Source organism: Bos grunniens, chromosome 18 (genome assembly GCF_055505025.1).
Source record: "Bos grunniens cultivar Pamir isolate PY7600 chromosome 18, Bosgru_T2T1.0, whole genome shotgun sequence".
NCBI classification, from domain to species: Eukaryota; Metazoa; Chordata; class Mammalia; order Artiodactyla; family Bovidae; genus Bos; species Bos grunniens.
In genome coordinates this window covers 2,760,532-2,778,335 of record NC_141182.1, presented here as the reverse complement: position 1 = coordinate 2,778,335, position 17,804 = coordinate 2,760,532, and the positions used below count along the sequence as shown (strand labels likewise).

At 56.2% G+C, this 17,804-nt stretch overlaps 1 protein-coding gene across 1 annotated transcript in view; it reads left to right on the top strand.

Moving 5' to 3' along the window:
• Positions 1 to 10,249: 10,249 nt before the first annotated feature.
• Positions 10,250 to 17,804, top strand: part of BCAR1 (BCAR1 scaffold protein, Cas family member) — a 33,915-nt gene continuing 26,360 nt past the window's right edge. The window contains exon 1 of the mRNA XM_086349910.1: positions 10,250 to 10,461. Coding sequence (XP_086206036.1) covers positions 10,450 to 10,461 — 12 coding nt within the window. The 5' untranslated portion in view covers positions 10,250 to 10,449. The remainder of the gene's footprint in view (positions 10,462 to 17,804) is intronic.

Sequence of the window (17,804 nt, the reverse complement as noted above, 5' to 3'; positions counted from 1 at the left end):
TTTAACACTAGGAGTCTGCATGTCACACAGGCAGCCTTGTGATTCCTATGTGCTCTGAAGTTTGAGAACCTTGCTTATGGCCTCTCTACCTAGAAAAAAATCTGTAAGCCTCCGGCTATGTCTTTAGGAAAATTCCATCTTCCTTTATTCTTGCCACTTCAAACAATTCAAGCTCCTAAATTGCTGACACACCAGCAAACCATAATTAGCCAGCCCAGGCTTCCGCCCTGCCGTTGGCCGAGACCCACCTGCAGTAACTTTCTCCTGCATTCAGAAGTCCCAGGAGGGAAGCTCCTTAAAGTTACGGGTAACTGGAGAAGTAACTGAAGGAAAGCCTGGGAAATAAGTGAACATTCAAGCAACAGAACCCACCCAGGTTTCAGCAAACAGCTGCAGAGGCAGCACAGGGCTGCCAGGTTGGCAGCAGAGGGCAGGACCCACGTGCACGCGCACACATGCTCACCCCAGCTAAGCCGCGCGTCTCGTGTGTCAGCGAGGGTGCCCGCCAGCTTGGAGGAGACCCAAGTCACAGAGGCACAGCGCGCCTGTCACAACCAGTCCCGTGCGAGGCAGACGGCCCACCTCCCCGGCTGCCCGGCCAGCGCCCAGCCCTCCTGCCGGCGGAGCTCTGCCTGCCCCCGGCTTGTCCTCTCCTTCCCCCTCCTGAGGGACCGGTTTTCTCTTCTGACTGTCAGAGCCAACCAGTCATCGTTGGAAAATCTGGAAGCACTGCATCTCCAGAGAAAACTGCTGTGTACATTTGGGGATACGTTTCAGTCCATTTCCCTATGTTTTTACATACCTTTTCTTAACACAGTTGGAATTACACTCTACCTGTGAAGCTCACTACAGAAGCTATTAACCACATGTGGCAATTTCCATTGAAACTTTAAATTCATTAGAATTCACAATTCAGTTCTTCAGTCCCACTAGCCAAAGATTTCAAGTGCTTACCAGTCACGTGACCGGGGGCTACACCATCGGACAGTGCAGGTACTGAATGTTTCCATCAGCATGGAACTCTGTTCAACCACCTAGTGCGTGCAGTTTTGTATTCTTGTTTTAACCTGTGCTGTACACCGTGAGCCATGAACCAGGCACCAAGCCATTACCATGAACCATGAAAAGCGTACATCCCCACTCTTCAAACATTCTTTGTTATTTTGCTGCTGCTAAGTCACTTCAGTCGGGTCCGACTCTGTGTGACCCCATAGACAGCAGCCCACCAGGCTCTGCCGTCCCTGGGATTCTCCAGGCAAGAACACTGGAGTGGGTTGCCATTTCCTTTTCCAATGCATGAAAGTGAAAAGTGAAAGTGAAGTCGCTCAGTCGTGTCCGACTCTTAGCGACCCCATGGACTGCAGCCTACCAGGCTCCTCCGTCCGTGGGATTTTCCAGGCAAGAGTACTGGAGTGGGGTTCCATTGCCTTCTCCCTTTGTTATTTTAAATGACTGCATAATATTCCATTGTATGCTTGTATGTATTTCATCAATCTTCACTGGCCACCGAGGTTGCCCGCCTTTGTTATTATACATGATGCTGTGGTGAACTGCCTAGTCCTGGATCTGGACCTGCATCCCTGACCATTTCCAGATCACTGCTACAAGTGGTGTTGTCATCACAAGGAAGGTGCAGGTTTTTTCAAGGCTTTGAAATATGATGCCCAATTACCTCCCAGAAGGGTCTCCCTCTCTCCAGCAGGGCGGTTGTGCCCCTCTCTTTCTATGTAAACTCTCTGAGAAGACAAGATTCAGCAAGGACACCCTTTCTGCCTGTTTGTGAGCACTGTGAGTTTCTGAGCCAGTGCTTTGGGCAAGACGTGTCCATAACCAAAAGGAGAATGGCCCAGGGAAGACTGGCCTCAACGGTCCCTGAGTACTAGCACCTTCTGCAGTTCCAGCCCAGGGCTCTGTCTCTGGAAGAAGAATTTGGACTGGGCTGCTGTGATGGTAATTTTTTTGTGCCAACTTGACTGGGCTAAGGGATGCCCCGGTAACTGGGGAAACATGTCTGAAGGGGTTTTCTAGAAATGAGTAGCATTTCAATGGGTAGACTGACACTGAGTCACCAGTGTCGATGGGCATCCTCCAACCCACTGAGGGCCGTAGGAGAACACCAGGCGAAGGAAGGGCAAGTCTGGTCTCAGATCCCCAGCTAGTCTCACCCTGAGCTCAGACACCCGTCTCTCCCGTCCATCAGCGCCCCTGGCGCGGGTGCCTGCAGGCTTGGACTAGGACGCGTGCCGCCAGCTCCCTCGGGTCTCCATGGCGCTCTTCAGCCTATCTGTATCCTACTGTTTCTGCCCATCTGCAGAACCCGAATGCAACAGGAATATGCCCCCAATGACCCTGCATTTATCTAAACCTAGTTTTTTGGCACATTCATCTGTGAGTCGCTCTAAACATTTTCTGAGACCATTTATCAGGACCTCCCTGGTAGCTCAGCTGGTAAAGAATCCGCCTGCAATGCAGGAGACCCCGGTTTGATTCCTGGATTGGGAAGACCCCCCTGGAGAAGGGATAGGCTACCCACTCCAGTATTCTTGGGCTTCCCTGGTAACTCGGATGGTAAACAATCCGCCTGCAATGTGGGTTCAATCCCTGGGTTGGGAAGATCCACTGGAGGAGGGCCTGGCAACCCACTCCAGTATTCTGGCCTGGAGAATCCCCATGGCAGAGGAGCCTGGCGGGCTACTGTCCATGGGGTCGCAGGGTCGGATATGACTTAGCGACTGAGCGCAGCACACATTTATCCTCTCCCTGCTCAGGGATAGTGAGCTTCGTGTGGTTAAGAGGCAGAGCTTCACTTCACTTCTCTCACACTTCCCAGGGGTTCTGAGTTTTGGTGAGCAGGTCCGCATTCGCCTTAAGTTATCATTCACAACCACGTGGCCTCCACCTCATGGGCTCTCAGTCTTTCTCTCCCCTAACTCAGGCCCCTCTTCCTCTCCTCTGTGGCCTGCCCGTCCTTTTCTCGTGTCAGCTGCTCCTTTGTGTGTCCAGGGCGCCCACGCCCATCCTGACGGGCAGTCAGGTTACACGCGGCTTCCCAACTTGGGGTTTGAACCTCAAACATCAGTTTTGACGCCCGCTCTCTTGGATTTTGGGCTGCTTCATGCAGTCTCACTTTTGCTGTCTGTACAGTGCGGGTTGACAATTACGAAGCAACCCAGACAGACTGGGCCTGGGGCGTCGGCTCCACTCTGCATCCTTAGACAAGGGGGAGCCAGAACTATGTGAGAGCCAGAGCTGGCCCCTGCTGGCAGTTACAGCAAGAGCCGGGCCTCCTAGGATGAGCTGAGCTTGGGTCACCGTAGGCCTCAGGGCTGTAAAGACTCCTTCCTTGGAGATGTGTGAAGGGACTATGCGAGGATATCATTTAAGACAGAGTCACATCCTTCTTGAAAGCCTGAGACATGAGGCAGGAACAACACCCTCAGGAAGTTCAAAGTCCCTGGGGCAGCTGCCCTGTCGTCTTACGAGCTGAGCTTGTGGCATTTAGTGTCCCCCTAGGCTGCTGGCTGGCCCAGGGTGGCTGTACCCTTAACCACTGCCGGCATTATTACCTACTCTTCATTGTTCAACAAACCGACAGGCCCAGAGGCCACAGAAGAACAAAGCAAGCTTGCGGCTGCTCCAGAGGGAGCTGTCTTACCCTCACACCTCTGATCAGGAGGCTCTGTCGTGGGTTTCCTCCCAGAAGACCGAGGTCCTAGCTGCAGCTCTGTGTGCCTTCTGAAGCACTTCTCTCCCCGGGGGCTCTTCCCTGCACAGGGAAGGGCTTGGGCCTCCAGGCAGCAGCGCTCGCCTCAGGGGAGCCTGAGAAGCAGAAAGCCGGTGGGGGGGAGGGGCGGGGGCCAGCAGGGCAGCCTGTGCTGCTTTAACCGGGAGCCCCACTGGCTCTTCTAGGCCATGCTGACAGCCCAGTCTGTCCAGGACTGCTGAATCAGGGCGCCGCGGCCCTGAGGGATTCTGGGAGGGAGGCGGGGATGGTCTCAGAGTAAAGAAGGAGTGGGGGCTCCCAAAGCTGTAGCTGCTGGGCTGCTTTACTGAGCCCCGTTTGACAGACGGGGTGAAACTGTGCTCAGAGAGTGTACATGCCGCGCTGAAGTTCACGGCCAACCTGCTGCCCAGAGCTGGCCGCCACGCCCTGCCACCAGAGGCCAAAGGGGCCACTTCCGTCACAGTACAGGCCTCCCTCCCTGCAGTGAGTTCCTTCCGTTTCCATGAGAGTGAGCCTCGCTCCAGGACCCCAACGCCGACCCTTGGCCTCCAGACAGCACAGCAGCGATGGCAGTGGGGGCCTGGCAGGCCTGCCTCGCTGAGAACAGAACTAGTGCTCTGGGGACTCGCTCTGGTGACCCTGGCGTGGCAGCCACTGTTTAATAATTTAGAGAATGTGTACTCATCAGCTGGGAGGCTTCATCCCTGGATTCAGAAACACAGTGCCCTGGGGGTTGCTTCCAGTGGAGAGTGAAATTCCACTTGTCACGGTCACCGAGAACGCAGGCCTGCTCCTGGAAGGGCTCTGGTCCCTGGGTGTTTACGAACACCGTAGAAGAGAGGAGGCCAGCGGCTGGGCCCCGGGAGCAGGGGTCGGGGCCCGCGGGTCTGCCCAGCTCCGCTGCCCAGCTCGGAGCCCGCCTCCGGCAGCTCCCTTCCCCTCTGTCTGCTGCCTGCTTGGAGGTGACGAGGCTGCCTGGGAACCTGTATTTCCTAGACCTTGGCAACTAACATCTTGATAACTGCAATAAGCCAGACACAATAGGATTAATATTGTATGATTGCACTTATCTGAGGTACTAGAATAGGCAAATTCATAAAGACAGAGAGAATGGTGGTTGCCAGGGGCTAGGAGAGGGAGGGGAGGTTATTGTTCAACAGGCACAGAGTTTCTACCCAGGAAGATGGGGAAAGTTCTGGAAATGGATAGTGGCAATGGTTAGAGGGCACTGTGATTGAATACTTCCTGCTGCTGAATTGTACACTTAAAACTGGTAAAGTGAAGTTGCTCAGTCGTGTCTGACTCTTTGTAACCCCATAGACTGGAGCTTACCAGGCTCCCCCGTCCATGGGATTTTCCGGGCAAGGGTACTGGAGTGGGTTGCCATTTCCTTCTCCAAGTAGGTAAAATGGTAAATTTAACATTATGTATGTTTTACCACAATTTTAAAAAGTGTTTACTATGAGAAAAATTGTACAAATAATGAATATTCACTCAAGAAACATCAGAAGATGGAGGAAATAATTTTAGTTACATCAAAACCCCCTCGTCTCCTCCAAAAAGCAACTAAAAAATCTAGTCTCCTGTGAAATTTTAATCCATAAAGAAAGAAAAAGCTCTACTTATTAATCTGTAGAGTATCAAGCACTGAATAGGCCCTCCCTAAATACGACATGCTGGTGAAAAAAATCCAATCCCTACCCCAAGATATCCATACTTGTATTTTGGTATCTACCCTTCCACACTTTGCCCAATGCAAATATACTACATAAATATAAATATGTGAATTTTTATGAAAACAGGATCCACCTGTACCTATTATTTGAAGCCTCTTTTTCCTTACTTTACGGTATATTATAAACACATCTCCATGCCATTCTACATCATTTGTGGTGGCGCCCAGGACTGAGTTCTGTCCTGGGAATGCTCCATGAATTGTTTCACTGCTGTCTTCTTGAACTTGTGAGTCGCTCCCATAAGGAAAGCTGCAAGTTACATCCTTGCACGTAAATCTCTGGCTACTTGTGAGTGCATTTTTTGGTGTGCATTTTTTAGGATAAATTTATGGAATTTCTGGGTCAAAAGTTCCCTGCCTGTTAGAAGTTTTTGCCAGACTGTATGCTGGAGCCACACATGACTTATAGCTGTTCCCACGAACAGCCAGAGATATCTCTCTTTTTTTTTTTTTTTTTTTCAGAGATATCTCTTGAACTGAGTGAGAGAGTTCCTGGGCTGGCCAAGTGGGTAGCCACGGTGGAAGTTTAGGCTGTAGTACCCAGTCGGGGAGCAGCTTCAGGGTACCAGGGTCTCCCCTCCGTACACATCTGAATCCCCAGTCTATGACTGAGTTACCTTATAAGACAAAATGTGCTTTGCCACATGTGATTAAATTAACCATCTTGAAATGGGGAGATTTTCCTGGATTCCCTGAGTGGGCCCAGTGTAATCTCAAGCTTATAAGAGGAGGTCAGAAGGGCCAGAGTGAGAGAAGGAGATGTGATGATGGAAGCAGAGTCTGAGTGACGCGGAGCCACAGGCCGAGGAAGGCAGGCAGCCTCAAGCAAGGGAAAAAGTAAGGAAAGGGGTTCTCCCCAGAGCCCCCAGAAGGAATGCAGCCCTCTCAACCCATTTTGGACTTCTGACTTCAAGAACTGGAGGGTAATAAATTCATGTTGTTTTAGCCACTAAGTTTGGGGTAATTTGTTACAGCAGCAATAAGAAACTAATACATCTTCCTCTTGCTACCAGGTCCTAAAACTTCATTGTCTCAGGGATGAGGGTCTCCCTCTCGGCCCAGCAGCCTGATGACATGAACCTCACTCTCTCCCCTAACCAGAGGCCCTCCAGCAGAGCATACCCAAGGTTCTGTGCACGAGGACAGACAAAGAGAAGCCCTACCCTGGGGGCCCGTCCTTGACCAGACTATGAAATTACCCTTGTTGTAAACTGGACTTGCTTAAGGTCACTTGGTAAGTGTGAGGTGGTGCCAGGACCAGACCCCAAGGTCTAGCCTGGCAGGCTAGTGAGGCCCCCCACCCACTCCACTCAACTGAACCTCTTTTCTGTTCCAATCTGACTTGCCTTCCTAAAGAGAAGTAGTCATTCACACTTTAGCATGAGTGAGACAGGACAACCGGCACTGATACTGCAGGTTGCTATGGTATTACTACAGAGTAGCGGAGCTCAACTCTCCTGCTGAAAACTATGCTTGGGGCGATGCTCCTTCGTATCAACCCCGGGGCTCACAGGGTCCTGCCAGCCACCTCCAACCCTGAAGTGTCTTTCTAGGTCTCCCCCAAACAAACTCTTTTGTGTCCAATTCTTTTGTGACCCCATGGACTGTAGCCTGCCAGGCTCCTCTGTTCGTGGGATTTCCCACGCAAGTATACTGCAGTGGGTTGCCATTTCCTTCTGTCGGAGATTTTCCCAACCCAGGGATCCAACCCGCATCTCCTGCACTGCAGATGAATTCTTTTCCACTGAGCCACCTGGGAAGCCCACAAGCAGAGGAGCAGGGTTCAAAGCAGATAATCCTACTCCAGGACTTAGAGCTGCCAGAGTTGGCAGGAAGAAGCATTGCCTTACACAGTCAATGTGTCAAAACCTAGAGATTTTATAAAACAATCTGGATTTCTAGATTCACTTGAAAAATCCGATTCACTAACTGAAAGAACTCAACCCAGCCAAAGAGGAACAATTTGAAGAAGAAAATAAAGTATTATTGGATTCTAATCCAAGATGTAAAATAAATATCCATAAATTCATACTGATATAAATGATTGAATAAATAAATAAATAATGGGCACAATTTCCCATACAGAAGAAATACAAATAATTGATGTAGATACTCTATCATCAAAGAGGTGGAACATAACTCCTCACTTCTTTTCAAAGGGTACATTGTTGAAAACTGAAGAAAAAAAGAGTCACTTTTTAGTAGAATAACCTGACAAATGCTGTCTCAGTCAGGAGTTCAAGGTCAACATCACATTGGCAAGAGTAAATCCTATTAATATTATGTATCCTTGAAATGATGTGTTGAGAATGTCATTTTACAAACAAACTCTTTTGTGTCCGATTCTTTTGTGACCCCATGGACTGTAGCCTGCCAGGCTCCTCTGTTCATATTTCCCATGCAAGGACGCTGGGAGGTTATGTCATTTTATCTTCCTCCTAAAAACTCAGAACTCCAACCTAACTGTGAGAAAGACATCAGACAAATCCCAGTTGAGGGACATTGTATAAAATCTGTGACCAATACTCTTCATATCTGTCAAGGTCATCAAAAATAAGGAAAGTCTGAAAAACGGTCACAGTCCAGAGAAGCCTAAGGAGACATGATGACTACATGTAATGTGGGATTCCTGGTGGGATCCTGGAACAGGAAAAGGACAGAAGGGAGAAGGAAGGAAATCTGAGTAGAGTGTGGACTTCAGTTAGTAAGCATGTATGTATCATTGTTGGTTCATCAATGGTGACCAGTGTAGGATCATTACACAGTGCCTGCTGGTGCCTCCAAATCCACTCTCCTAGGCTGGCAATCCTCTGGCAAAGCCCGGGGCACAGAGGCTGGGTTTGAGTGTCTAGAGAACTGGGTATGAAGCTTGTCTTTGCCCAGACTTTGTGTCTGAGTGTGCGTTCATTTGCTAAGTTGTGTCCAATTCCTTTTTGACTCCATGGACTGTAGCCCATCAGTCTGCTCTGTCTTTTCCCAGCAAGAATACAGGAGTGGGTGGCCATTTCCTCCTCCAGGGGATCTCCTTCATCCAGGGATCGAACCTGTGTCTCCTGTATTGGCAGGTGGATTCTTTACCACCTGAACCACTTGAGAAGACACTCTGGCCATGTCCAAATTCCCTTCCATCCAAGTGCCAGGAGCAACGGGAACCCCTGTCTCCCTGGGTCCCTGGCAAACTCTGAGGACACTCCCAGGGTGCTGGTGCCTGCTCAGATAGCCCGGTGTAAACTGCTAGTTGTGGGGTGCCCAGAACCTGTTCTCTGCAGCACCGAGGGAGTCACCGGGGGATCATTTGCCGGCTGGGTAGTGAGGGGGTGTTGGGCGGTGGCGAGCGGGAGCAGCCGCTGTTTTCTCACAGACCTGGTCCTGCCTGGTCCTGCTGGCTGCTCAGCGCACTGATGGGGCCCCTCTGGCTGCTCCCAACCCCACACCCAAGGCCCTGGGTCCCTGCCTCGGAGTGAGGGAGGGTCTGGCCTGTGTTCTCTCTTCCAGCATGAGCCTGTGATGGCCTTTCCGGGAAAGTAGTCACAGGGGGTCGGTCGGAGGCACGGATGGTTTTGGAGATTGTGGCCCAACCGCACCCCTCTGCTGGGTTTCCATTTCCCGGTACCCTGGCCGGGAGAGGACACAGGAACAGTGGGCGATAAGAATTCAGACAGACTCGGAAAGAAAGAAGGGGTGGAGCCAGGCTCCAGCAAGAAGGCGGGGCTGGGGCAGTGTCAGGGTGGGGAGGGGTGGGGGGACCTCTGAGACAGCGCGCCGGCGCCACACTGAACTGCGGCTTCCAGCTCAGGAGCCCCGGGCCAGCTGGATGCGGGCGGGTGGGCGCGGGCAGGACCTCCTGCCAGACACACACAGAAGGCCCTTTGAGGGGGTGGCAGCTGTCACCCCAGACCCCCCTCTGCTTGCTGTGGCCCTGCCTGCCGCCTCTAGTCCGGGAAGGGCCCCCCCGGAGCGGGGACAGTTTGTATGTGGTGGGAAGCAGAACAGAGTGGTCAGACCCCCGGTAGTGCCTTCTGGTAGCTGAGGGGGCTCAGAGCCTCAGTCTGTTAGAAGTAACCGTGGGGACAGCAAGGCCTACCTGGCAGGGGATGGGGAGCAGCTAAGATGCTCAAGTATGTGCCCAGACTTGGGCACCAGGGCAGCTGTGCAACAGCTGAAGAAACTGGGGGGTTAACCCAGAGAAAGGAAGGCTCAGGCCCTGGAACGTCTGTCTTCTGTGTCTGAAGCCCGGGCTCTGGGGCAGGGCCGGCCCTTTAGCGGGGATAAGCAGGAGGCAGGATCTTCCCCAGAACCCAGGCCAGCTCTGTTCGATGACCTGGATCAGCCAGGCTGTTTCCGGGGGGTCGGGCGCTCCGCATCCCTGGGGAAGGGCAGTCAGGGGGGCGCAGCGCCAGGGAGGAACGTCGGGCCTCGCTGCCTGGGGGTGGGGAGGGGTCCCACCTTCAGCGAGGAGAGCGGGAAGGGTTTCTAGGAGCCCTGATCGGTTGACTTGCAATCGTCCTCAGACGCAGGGGCTGGGAGCCCGGCCAGAGAACCGGGCAGGCGCCCAGAGCCCTGGGCTGGGCAAAGTGGGGTTGGGGGCGGGGTGGGCGTTCAGGCTTCCAGAGCGGCAGGCAGCCAGGAGATGGTGCGCCTCAAGGTGGTCCCTGACGGATGGGTAAAGGGCGGAGACCGAGCCCCGTCGCCGCGTTGGGCCGACAGAAAAACCCCGGGTTCGGGGTCCTCTCCTTTAACGCGGCCGCGGGCCGGGGAGCCCTGAGGGGGAGGGGCGGCGCGGGCAGCGCATGCGCGGCGCGGGCTGGGGCGCCCGGACAGTCCGGCGGCCGGGAGCGCGCAGGAGCCCCGAGAGCGCCGGGACCCTGCGCCGGGAGCGCGCAGGAGCCCAGAGAGCGCCGGGACAGCGCTGGGGGTGCTGAGCGCGGCGGACTGAGCGCCCCGCCTGCCGGCGCCGCTGCCCGCCCGGGCCCCGGGAGCGGCGGCCAAGATGTCCGTGCCGGTGAGTACCGACCGGCGGCCGGGCCCGCTCCTGCCCCCGCCGGGCCCGCAGCCTCGCGCCGCCTGGGGCCGCCGGCTTGGGGCCCCGCCGGGCCCTCTCGCGTAGGGGACTGGGAGCAGCCGGAGGCGGCTCCCCGAGGCCGGCCTCCGCGCCCCCGCCTTTCCCTGCGCCCTCTCCCTGGGGACCCGGGTCGGGCGGGGTCCGCGCTGGCCCCCAGGAGTCCCCCCCGCCAGGGTGGCCAGGCCCGGCGGGGAGAAGGCCCGGCCGCTCCCCGGGACACACTCCAGGCGGCCGGGCCGGCTGAGGGGGCGGGGTCCGCGTCCCCCCACCCGGGGTCCGCCTGGGACCGCCGCCTTGCGGTGCTCAGGGGCCTCCCCGGCCGGGGCCCGGGTGTTCCTCTCGGAGACCCCTCGCGCCCGGGCCGGCTTAGCGGTGGGGGTCTGCGCCCACCCTTTAGAACCCGAGGATGCACTCTCCGGGAAGCATACCTCTGCCGCTGAAGGCCCCATGGGTGCAGGCCCTCACTTCTTCTTCCCCCCTAGCCGTGGGGCTTCTCTTCTCACCTGGCACCCCCTGCTGCTACCCCAGCAGGCGGCTCGGGCGACCCCACCCCGGGCTCCACACAGGCCGGTCACCTGGAGGCATCCGAGCCCGGCCTGCGCGGATGGCCAGTGGTCCCGGCAGCCTTTGGTCACCAGGTCTCAGGTGCAGCTCCCAGCCCGCTTTGCAGAGGCACCCACTGAGGTGGGGGCTGCTTCCCTGCTTCCTGCCAGGAAGAGGGCCTTGTGCTGTAAAGCCCTGGCCTCCAGCCATTGTTTCTCTGCGGCCTTTAGGGGTTTCCCCTCTGACAAGAGGAGGCAGTGGTCCCCGGGTGCCTATCCACCTGGCCTGTCTGTGGAACTGCTTCGCACTTGGGGGACCCCATCCTTACGATGAGGCAGACTGTTTGGGGCTTCTTGGCAGGGCAAATGGCCTTTTAATTAACCACCATAGAGTACACGGAGATTACTGGAGAAGAGATGCTGTATAAGAGCAAAGCATTGTTATTATGGAATTAAAGATCCCAGCTCCTGCCCGCCTCCAGAAGCGGTTAATGCAGAGTTACAGATGAAAAACTTAGGGCTTCCAGACCGTGCTGATGTGAACCCCCCACCCCCGTCCGTTCTGGTTCTAAGCATAATTGCCTCATCTTTAGGAAGAAAGAAAGAAGACAGAAAAGGCCTGCCAAGTCCTTCTCCTGCTCTGCCTTCCTGCAAGGCTCTGGGTCCTTTCTGGCTCAGGGCATCAGGACACCTTCTCTGACCTTGTTGAGCACTGACCGGAGAGATGAGGTGGACCATCTAAGCCTGCCCAAGGGCCAGAGTCTCCAGGGCACGAGTGAACAGGGACTGGGACTTTTAGGCTACATCAGAGCCTGGACGGCCTAAGTTTGGGAGGTCCATGCTCGATTTGGTGTGGTTTTCCACAGTCACAGCAAAGGTCTGGATACAGGGTCTGGGGTAGCACCCAGACCCCTCGCCTGAGCACTCTGGGCAGCCCTCCTGGGCTCTGTGCCTCCGTGGCCCCGTCTCTAAGAGGAGAGGGCTGGTGGGAGGGCCAGGCTCTGGGTGTGACTTGCGCAGACAGGCACCACTGTAGACACCTGCCCTGGACACCTGTGGTCCGCCTCTGCCCCGTTCATCCACACTGCCAGCTTCGCATTGTTTGCCACCCTTCCGCCTGCAGCTGCAGTCCTCGGAGGTTCTGCAGGGGGAGTGGGGGCCTCACCCCCTGTGCACACATGCCGGGCTATCGGGTCACCCTGGGCCTCTCCTGGGCCCCCTGGTGATGTGTGAACTGGTGGCAGTGGGAAACAAAGTTCATTTTGGGAGCAGCCATGAAATGTTCCGAAAATTGCTTTCATGTGCTGGTGAGTGGTGAGGCCAGCCTCCTGCTCAAGCCCCGCTCTGGGAACCCAGAATGATGACCGCCCACGTGGTGCTCACAGACACATTTGGGTTTTAAGCATACCCGTTCATTTGGGCAGTCTTTTCCTGGATGGGGCTGACGCAGGCACTTTGGCCCACAGCAATTACCAGATGCTTCAGAATGGGGTGGGAGGCAATGGTGGGCGGCAGGAGGGGGCGAAGAGGTTGGGACAGGCCAGATTGGGCCAGGGGGGACCTCCTGAGTGTCAGAGCAGGGGGACCCTCCAGGGATCAGCTGGTCTCACTCCACCATCTGACCCACATGCAATCTGGGGCTTCCCTGGTGGCTCAGACAGTAAAGAATCTGCCTGCAATGCAGAAGACCCGGGTTTGATCCCTGGGTCAGGAAGATCCCCTGGAGGAGGGCATGCAACCCACTCCAGTGTTCTTGCCTGGAGAACTCCACGGACAGAGGAGCCTGGTGGGTTACAGTCCATGGGGTCACACAGAGTCAGACATGACTGTACGACTAACTGGGGCCCAGAGAGAGAACAGCATGCAGGGTCCTCCCAACTCCCTGCCTCATATCCCGCCTGTGCTCTGAGCTGAGGGCAGAGTTGACACAGCGCCAGGAGAGGCGCTTTCTGGCTGTTCTCTGAAGTCTACCTTCCTCTCGGGCATGGCTGCTCAGCGCCCAGGCCCGCCTTCTCTCTCTGGGCAGGCAGGAAGCATTTGGTAAGGGAAATGGCTAGGTCACTCACCTGAGACTCCTGGTGGGCATTGGCATGATCTGAATTTAGGAGTGACACTGCCCCCCAGCACTGTCAGGTAGGAAGCCAGCTTCCAGCTGGTAGAGAAGTTGTCTGCTGCCTGTTCCTGCCTCTTGTTCCCTGTCTGTGAAATGGGCACAGCTGCTCCAGCCTCTCCTCTGCTCCTGTGTTAAGTGAGGGACGGGTTCTTTCAAGGAGTGAGGTGCTGACGTGTGTGGAGCGTTCCCTGTGCCGAGCGCTGGGCTTGAGGAGGTCTTGTCGTCCTGCCCGGTTGCACGGCCACTGGGGGATGGGGCCAGGCTGGGAACTGAGTCGGGCAGCATCCAAAGCCAGCAAGCGAGCGTGGCCTCTGTAATTGTGGGGGCTGCGGCCTGCTGGGCTGTACAGAAGCCAGGGCCGCTAAGAGAGTGCCCCTCCACTCGTGGCTTTCTGAGCATGAGTTCAAGTCAGCCCTTCAGCACCCATGGGATGTGGGGCTTCTGGGGCTCCCGGTGGCCAAGCAGCTCTCCGGGGAGGTGCGGCAGGGCAGGTCAGCCCATCGGGAGACTCACAGAGCAGGAGTGGCACCTGGTTGAGCCTCTGCCAACGGTCCCAGGGTGCCCTTTGTACCTGGCTCTGTGTCAGTTGCTGCTGCTGCTGGAGAGCTGGCCAGGGGACCGGGCGGCTCCAGCCTGGGCAGCCAGGCCAGCGGCGGCGGGGGCCTGGGAGAACGGGTGCAGAAGAGAGCAGTGGAGCTGGGCAGAGCCCAAGTCCAAGGTCCTCCATTCAGGCTCCAGGGTGCCGGGCACACCCCTCCCACCGGCCTTGGGCTGCATGGGAAGTGACCTCCGACCCCAACCCTGCCTCGCTCCCCGTCCCTCCTCTCGCTCAGCAGAGGGCCCCCTGTGGGAAGCCCTCCAGGATTCCCAGCGGTGGTCATGCACTCATCAGGGGGGTTGCCTCGTTGCCGTCAGGCTCCTGGGGCAGGACCCGGGCTGCCTGGCTCCTCCCTGTCCAGCCTGCTCCGATCGCCTGCCAAGGAGGTGGTCCCGGGAGCACTGATGACCCCCGGCCAGCCCCACAGCCTGGGGTCTGCATCCCTGCACAGGCCCTGGAAGCCCGGCTGGGGGCTGATGGGCCCCAGAGAGTCGCTTCTGGAGGGACGATGTTTGGCAGGTCAAGGGCCAGGGCTCTAAAATGATGGGGCAGGGTCGTCTGTACCTTGAGCGAACACCTGAACCTCTCTGAGTCTGTGTCCTCTGTGTTCTGGGGATTATAAGGGCACTGAGCTCTTGGGGTTTTATGAGATCTTGGCGAGGTTTGCAGAAAGCTTTCTGTAAGAGGCTAATAAGTCATAGTAGCTACTGTTGTTGAGGTTATTATCTTTATCCTGCCACCAGTGGCTGGTACGGTAGCCAAGACCCATTTCTGGCTCCTGCACAACCAGCCCCCTGCCCCTGTAATCCTCCTTGGCCCGCCCAGTCTGCTTCCAGTAGCCCTTTTTTTGTGGCCCGTTCCTGCCAGGGCTTAAGCCATGGGATGACCCTGGCCACTTCCCTGCCTGGCTATTTGGACCCCTGTCTCAGCCTTGGATGGACAGGTACTTGCTCTCACCCAGTAGATGGAGTGCCCTCCAGTGGGGCCAACAGCAGACCCACTGTACCCCAGGCCGGCTGGATGCCCTGTCCTGAGTGCCCCCAAGAGTGGGTGCCGTGTAGCAGGAGATGGAAGCTGCTGGATCGGTGGGTGCCAGGCTGATTTCAGATGTGTCTGGAGCAGCCTGCCTAGCATGGGACAGGCAGGGTCCTGGGTAGGAAGGAGACACCATGGGGTGGGTCCTGGCCCTTCAAGGAGGGGGCTCTAGTTTGTGGGTGAGGCAGGACCGCAAGGCTAGGAGGCGGCCCCTCCCGACCCCGCTCCCGTGGCCCAGCAAGAGGTGTGCCTGCTGCCCTCAGCTGTGCCTCCCAGCCTCTGACGGGGCTTCATCACAGCTGCCTGCTCTGACTGCATCCTAGTCTCACCCCATCGTTTCCTCGGCTTTCTCTTAGTTTGCTGGACCACTGTCTCCGTCTCTTCAAGACAAAGATTTGGGGATAGGTCAGGGACCTGGGAGGCGGTGATGGCTGCCCGCTAGGAGAACTGGTCACAAGTTACGGCTTTCTAAAGTTAATCCCTTCTCTAAGGTTTTTTTTTTTTCTTTTAGTAATTCAATTTTATTATTTAAACCCTACCAAATTCCAGTAAGGATTTGAGTCAGATTATAGTGAAGGACAGAGTTTGGGATCATCGCAAAATCCAGAACTTTGTAATGTATGGGGAAGGTAGGCATACACATTGGACTTGAAGCTCCCTGATGGCCAGGGCAAAAAGGGCAACGCGGTGGGTTTAGGATTACAATACCTACTTCTGGGTATTCCTAATGCTCTTTATTGTTTCCTCTGTGATTTGTTTTCTTTTTACCAGTTGAGACTCTCTTAACTGAGAAGGTTTTCTATGTAGTGAAATGGACAGATGTTAGGTGTACAGTTGGGTAAGTTTTGACTAATGTAGACCCCATATAACCGTCAGTCGAATCAAGATGATGAGCCTGTCCGTCATCTCAGAACGTTCACAAGCACTACCTTACTGTCAAGTGCGCCCCAGCCCTGTAACATGGTCAGCATTCTGGTTTCTTTTTTTTTTTAAAGGAAAAACTATGATTATCCCATGACCTTGTTCTGGAAAGTCATTTTTTATTGGCGTGTAGTTGATGTACAGTGTTGTGTTCGTTTCTACGGTCGCCAGCATGGTGATTTCTCTCGTCACGGCAAGGTTTCACCTATTCTTGAACTTGATGCCAGCGGAAGCATATTATAGTGTATACTCTTTGGGGTCTGACTTCATTCAGCAAAATGATTTCGGGAGTCTCACCCACAGGGTGTGTATCAGTAGTTCTATCTTCACTGCTGTGCTGAGCAGTCCACTGCTGACTCTGAGTTTATGTATGTCCTGCTCTCTTGCTGATGGATGTCTGTCTCTAGTCCTTGTGTGCGGAGGGCTTTTAATACTGGAACATACTAGTGTTGTTGGTGGTATAATACCCTATTTCAGTATTTTATAAAACCTGATATCCAGGGCTGTGTGCCTTGAGGCATGCCCAGAGGTGTCTGTGTTCCCTAAATGCCGAGTTCCCCAAAGTACCGTGATTGTTCATAGCGGTGTGACGCGTGCCTTCTTGTCCACAGCTCTCCCCAGGTATCCGGTGCTCGAATCCCCTCTTCCCAGGGCCCTTACCCGCCAGAGCTCCTGGTGGGGAGAGGCTTCTAGGAGGAGACGGAGCTCTCCTGGGAGCGGCCCCTGTCTCCCCACCCTCCCTGGCCTGGACGGATTCCTGAGCTCCCCACTTTGACCCTGGCTGCCCGCCAAGGTTCCCCGCCAGGCAGTCACTCCGCAGGCAGGTCCCGAGGACACCTGACCCCTCAGGAAGCTGCAGTGGGGGAGGCTGGCCTGAGAGCCGCCCTGCTCTGCATGCTGCGCTGCACACCCAGGCAGTTGTTGGCATGCCTGTGCTATTTTTTACAAACCTTGACTTACTTTTTTCTGTATAATGAGCCTGAGCAAAAGAGTCACATGCTGCTCAAATGCCACCTCCTCAGTGAGGAGCCCTAGCATCTGTATAAAGAAGCCCCTCTCTGTGTCGTTCTCCCCGACATCCCATGTCTCTCCGCTTGCTCCCTGCACCCACCCTGGAGTGGACGCTCCCTGAGGACGAGGACTTGTTTTCTGGCAGTGGTGTCCCAGCAGGAGCGGGTACTGGAGGGTGTCCTGATAGACCCTGTTACGGCCACACCCAGTCCCCGGGCTGAGGGGAGACCTTGCCCACCTCTCTGCAGTGCCTGGGGGTCTGGGGGCACCTGGGCTTTGCAGAAAGGTTTTTGCTGCAGAACCGTTCAGGGGATGTGGAAACACAGGGCTGGGGGTGGGCAGCCTTACTGGAGGGCACTTGTGCACGAGGTGTGGGTGCCCGGGAGCATGCCTGGTGGGGCAGGGCTGGTGTGTAAGGCAGAGGCATGAGTGTGCCTGCAGCGTCCTGGCCAGTCCCAGAGGCTCTGAGAGACACAGTGACCACGGAGGGCCCCACGCCGGGTGGAATCAGAGCTCCTGGCCTACAGGCCAACCCGGACGAGAAGGTGGGCCGGGGGCGCGTGGAGCCCCCTGCAGGCTGGAGCAGGCGCAGGCGGGGGGCGCCGTAGCTGTGCTGTCCCTGCGTTCATGCCGGCCTGGGCTCCTGAAGTCCCCTCCTGTGACCCCACCGGCCCCCCGACCCCCACTGATGTCGGGGTCACACCGCTGCCCCTTGGGGGCCGTGGTGGGTGTCGGCACCTGTCCTCCGGCAGAAGCAGGTGGGGGCGGCAGATGGCATGTGCGGTCGCCCCTCCCCTTGCCCTCGCGCAGGGGCCGGTTGCCATGGGAGAGGCAAGCAGATGGCGGGCTGGGGCTGCTGACCACACCCTGGCCCTGCCGCCCAGGCTGCCCGCCAGAGCTCAGCCGCCCAGCTTTCTCTCCGAGGACAGGGGCTTGTCCCTGGCTCTCCCTTCCCCCACCCCCGCCCTCCCCCAGGCAGTGTTGAGGGGCCGCTGCCGGGGTGAGGACCCGGGGACTGGGGTCCCGGTGCCAGGGGAGGGGTGAGGACCCGGGGACAGGGGTC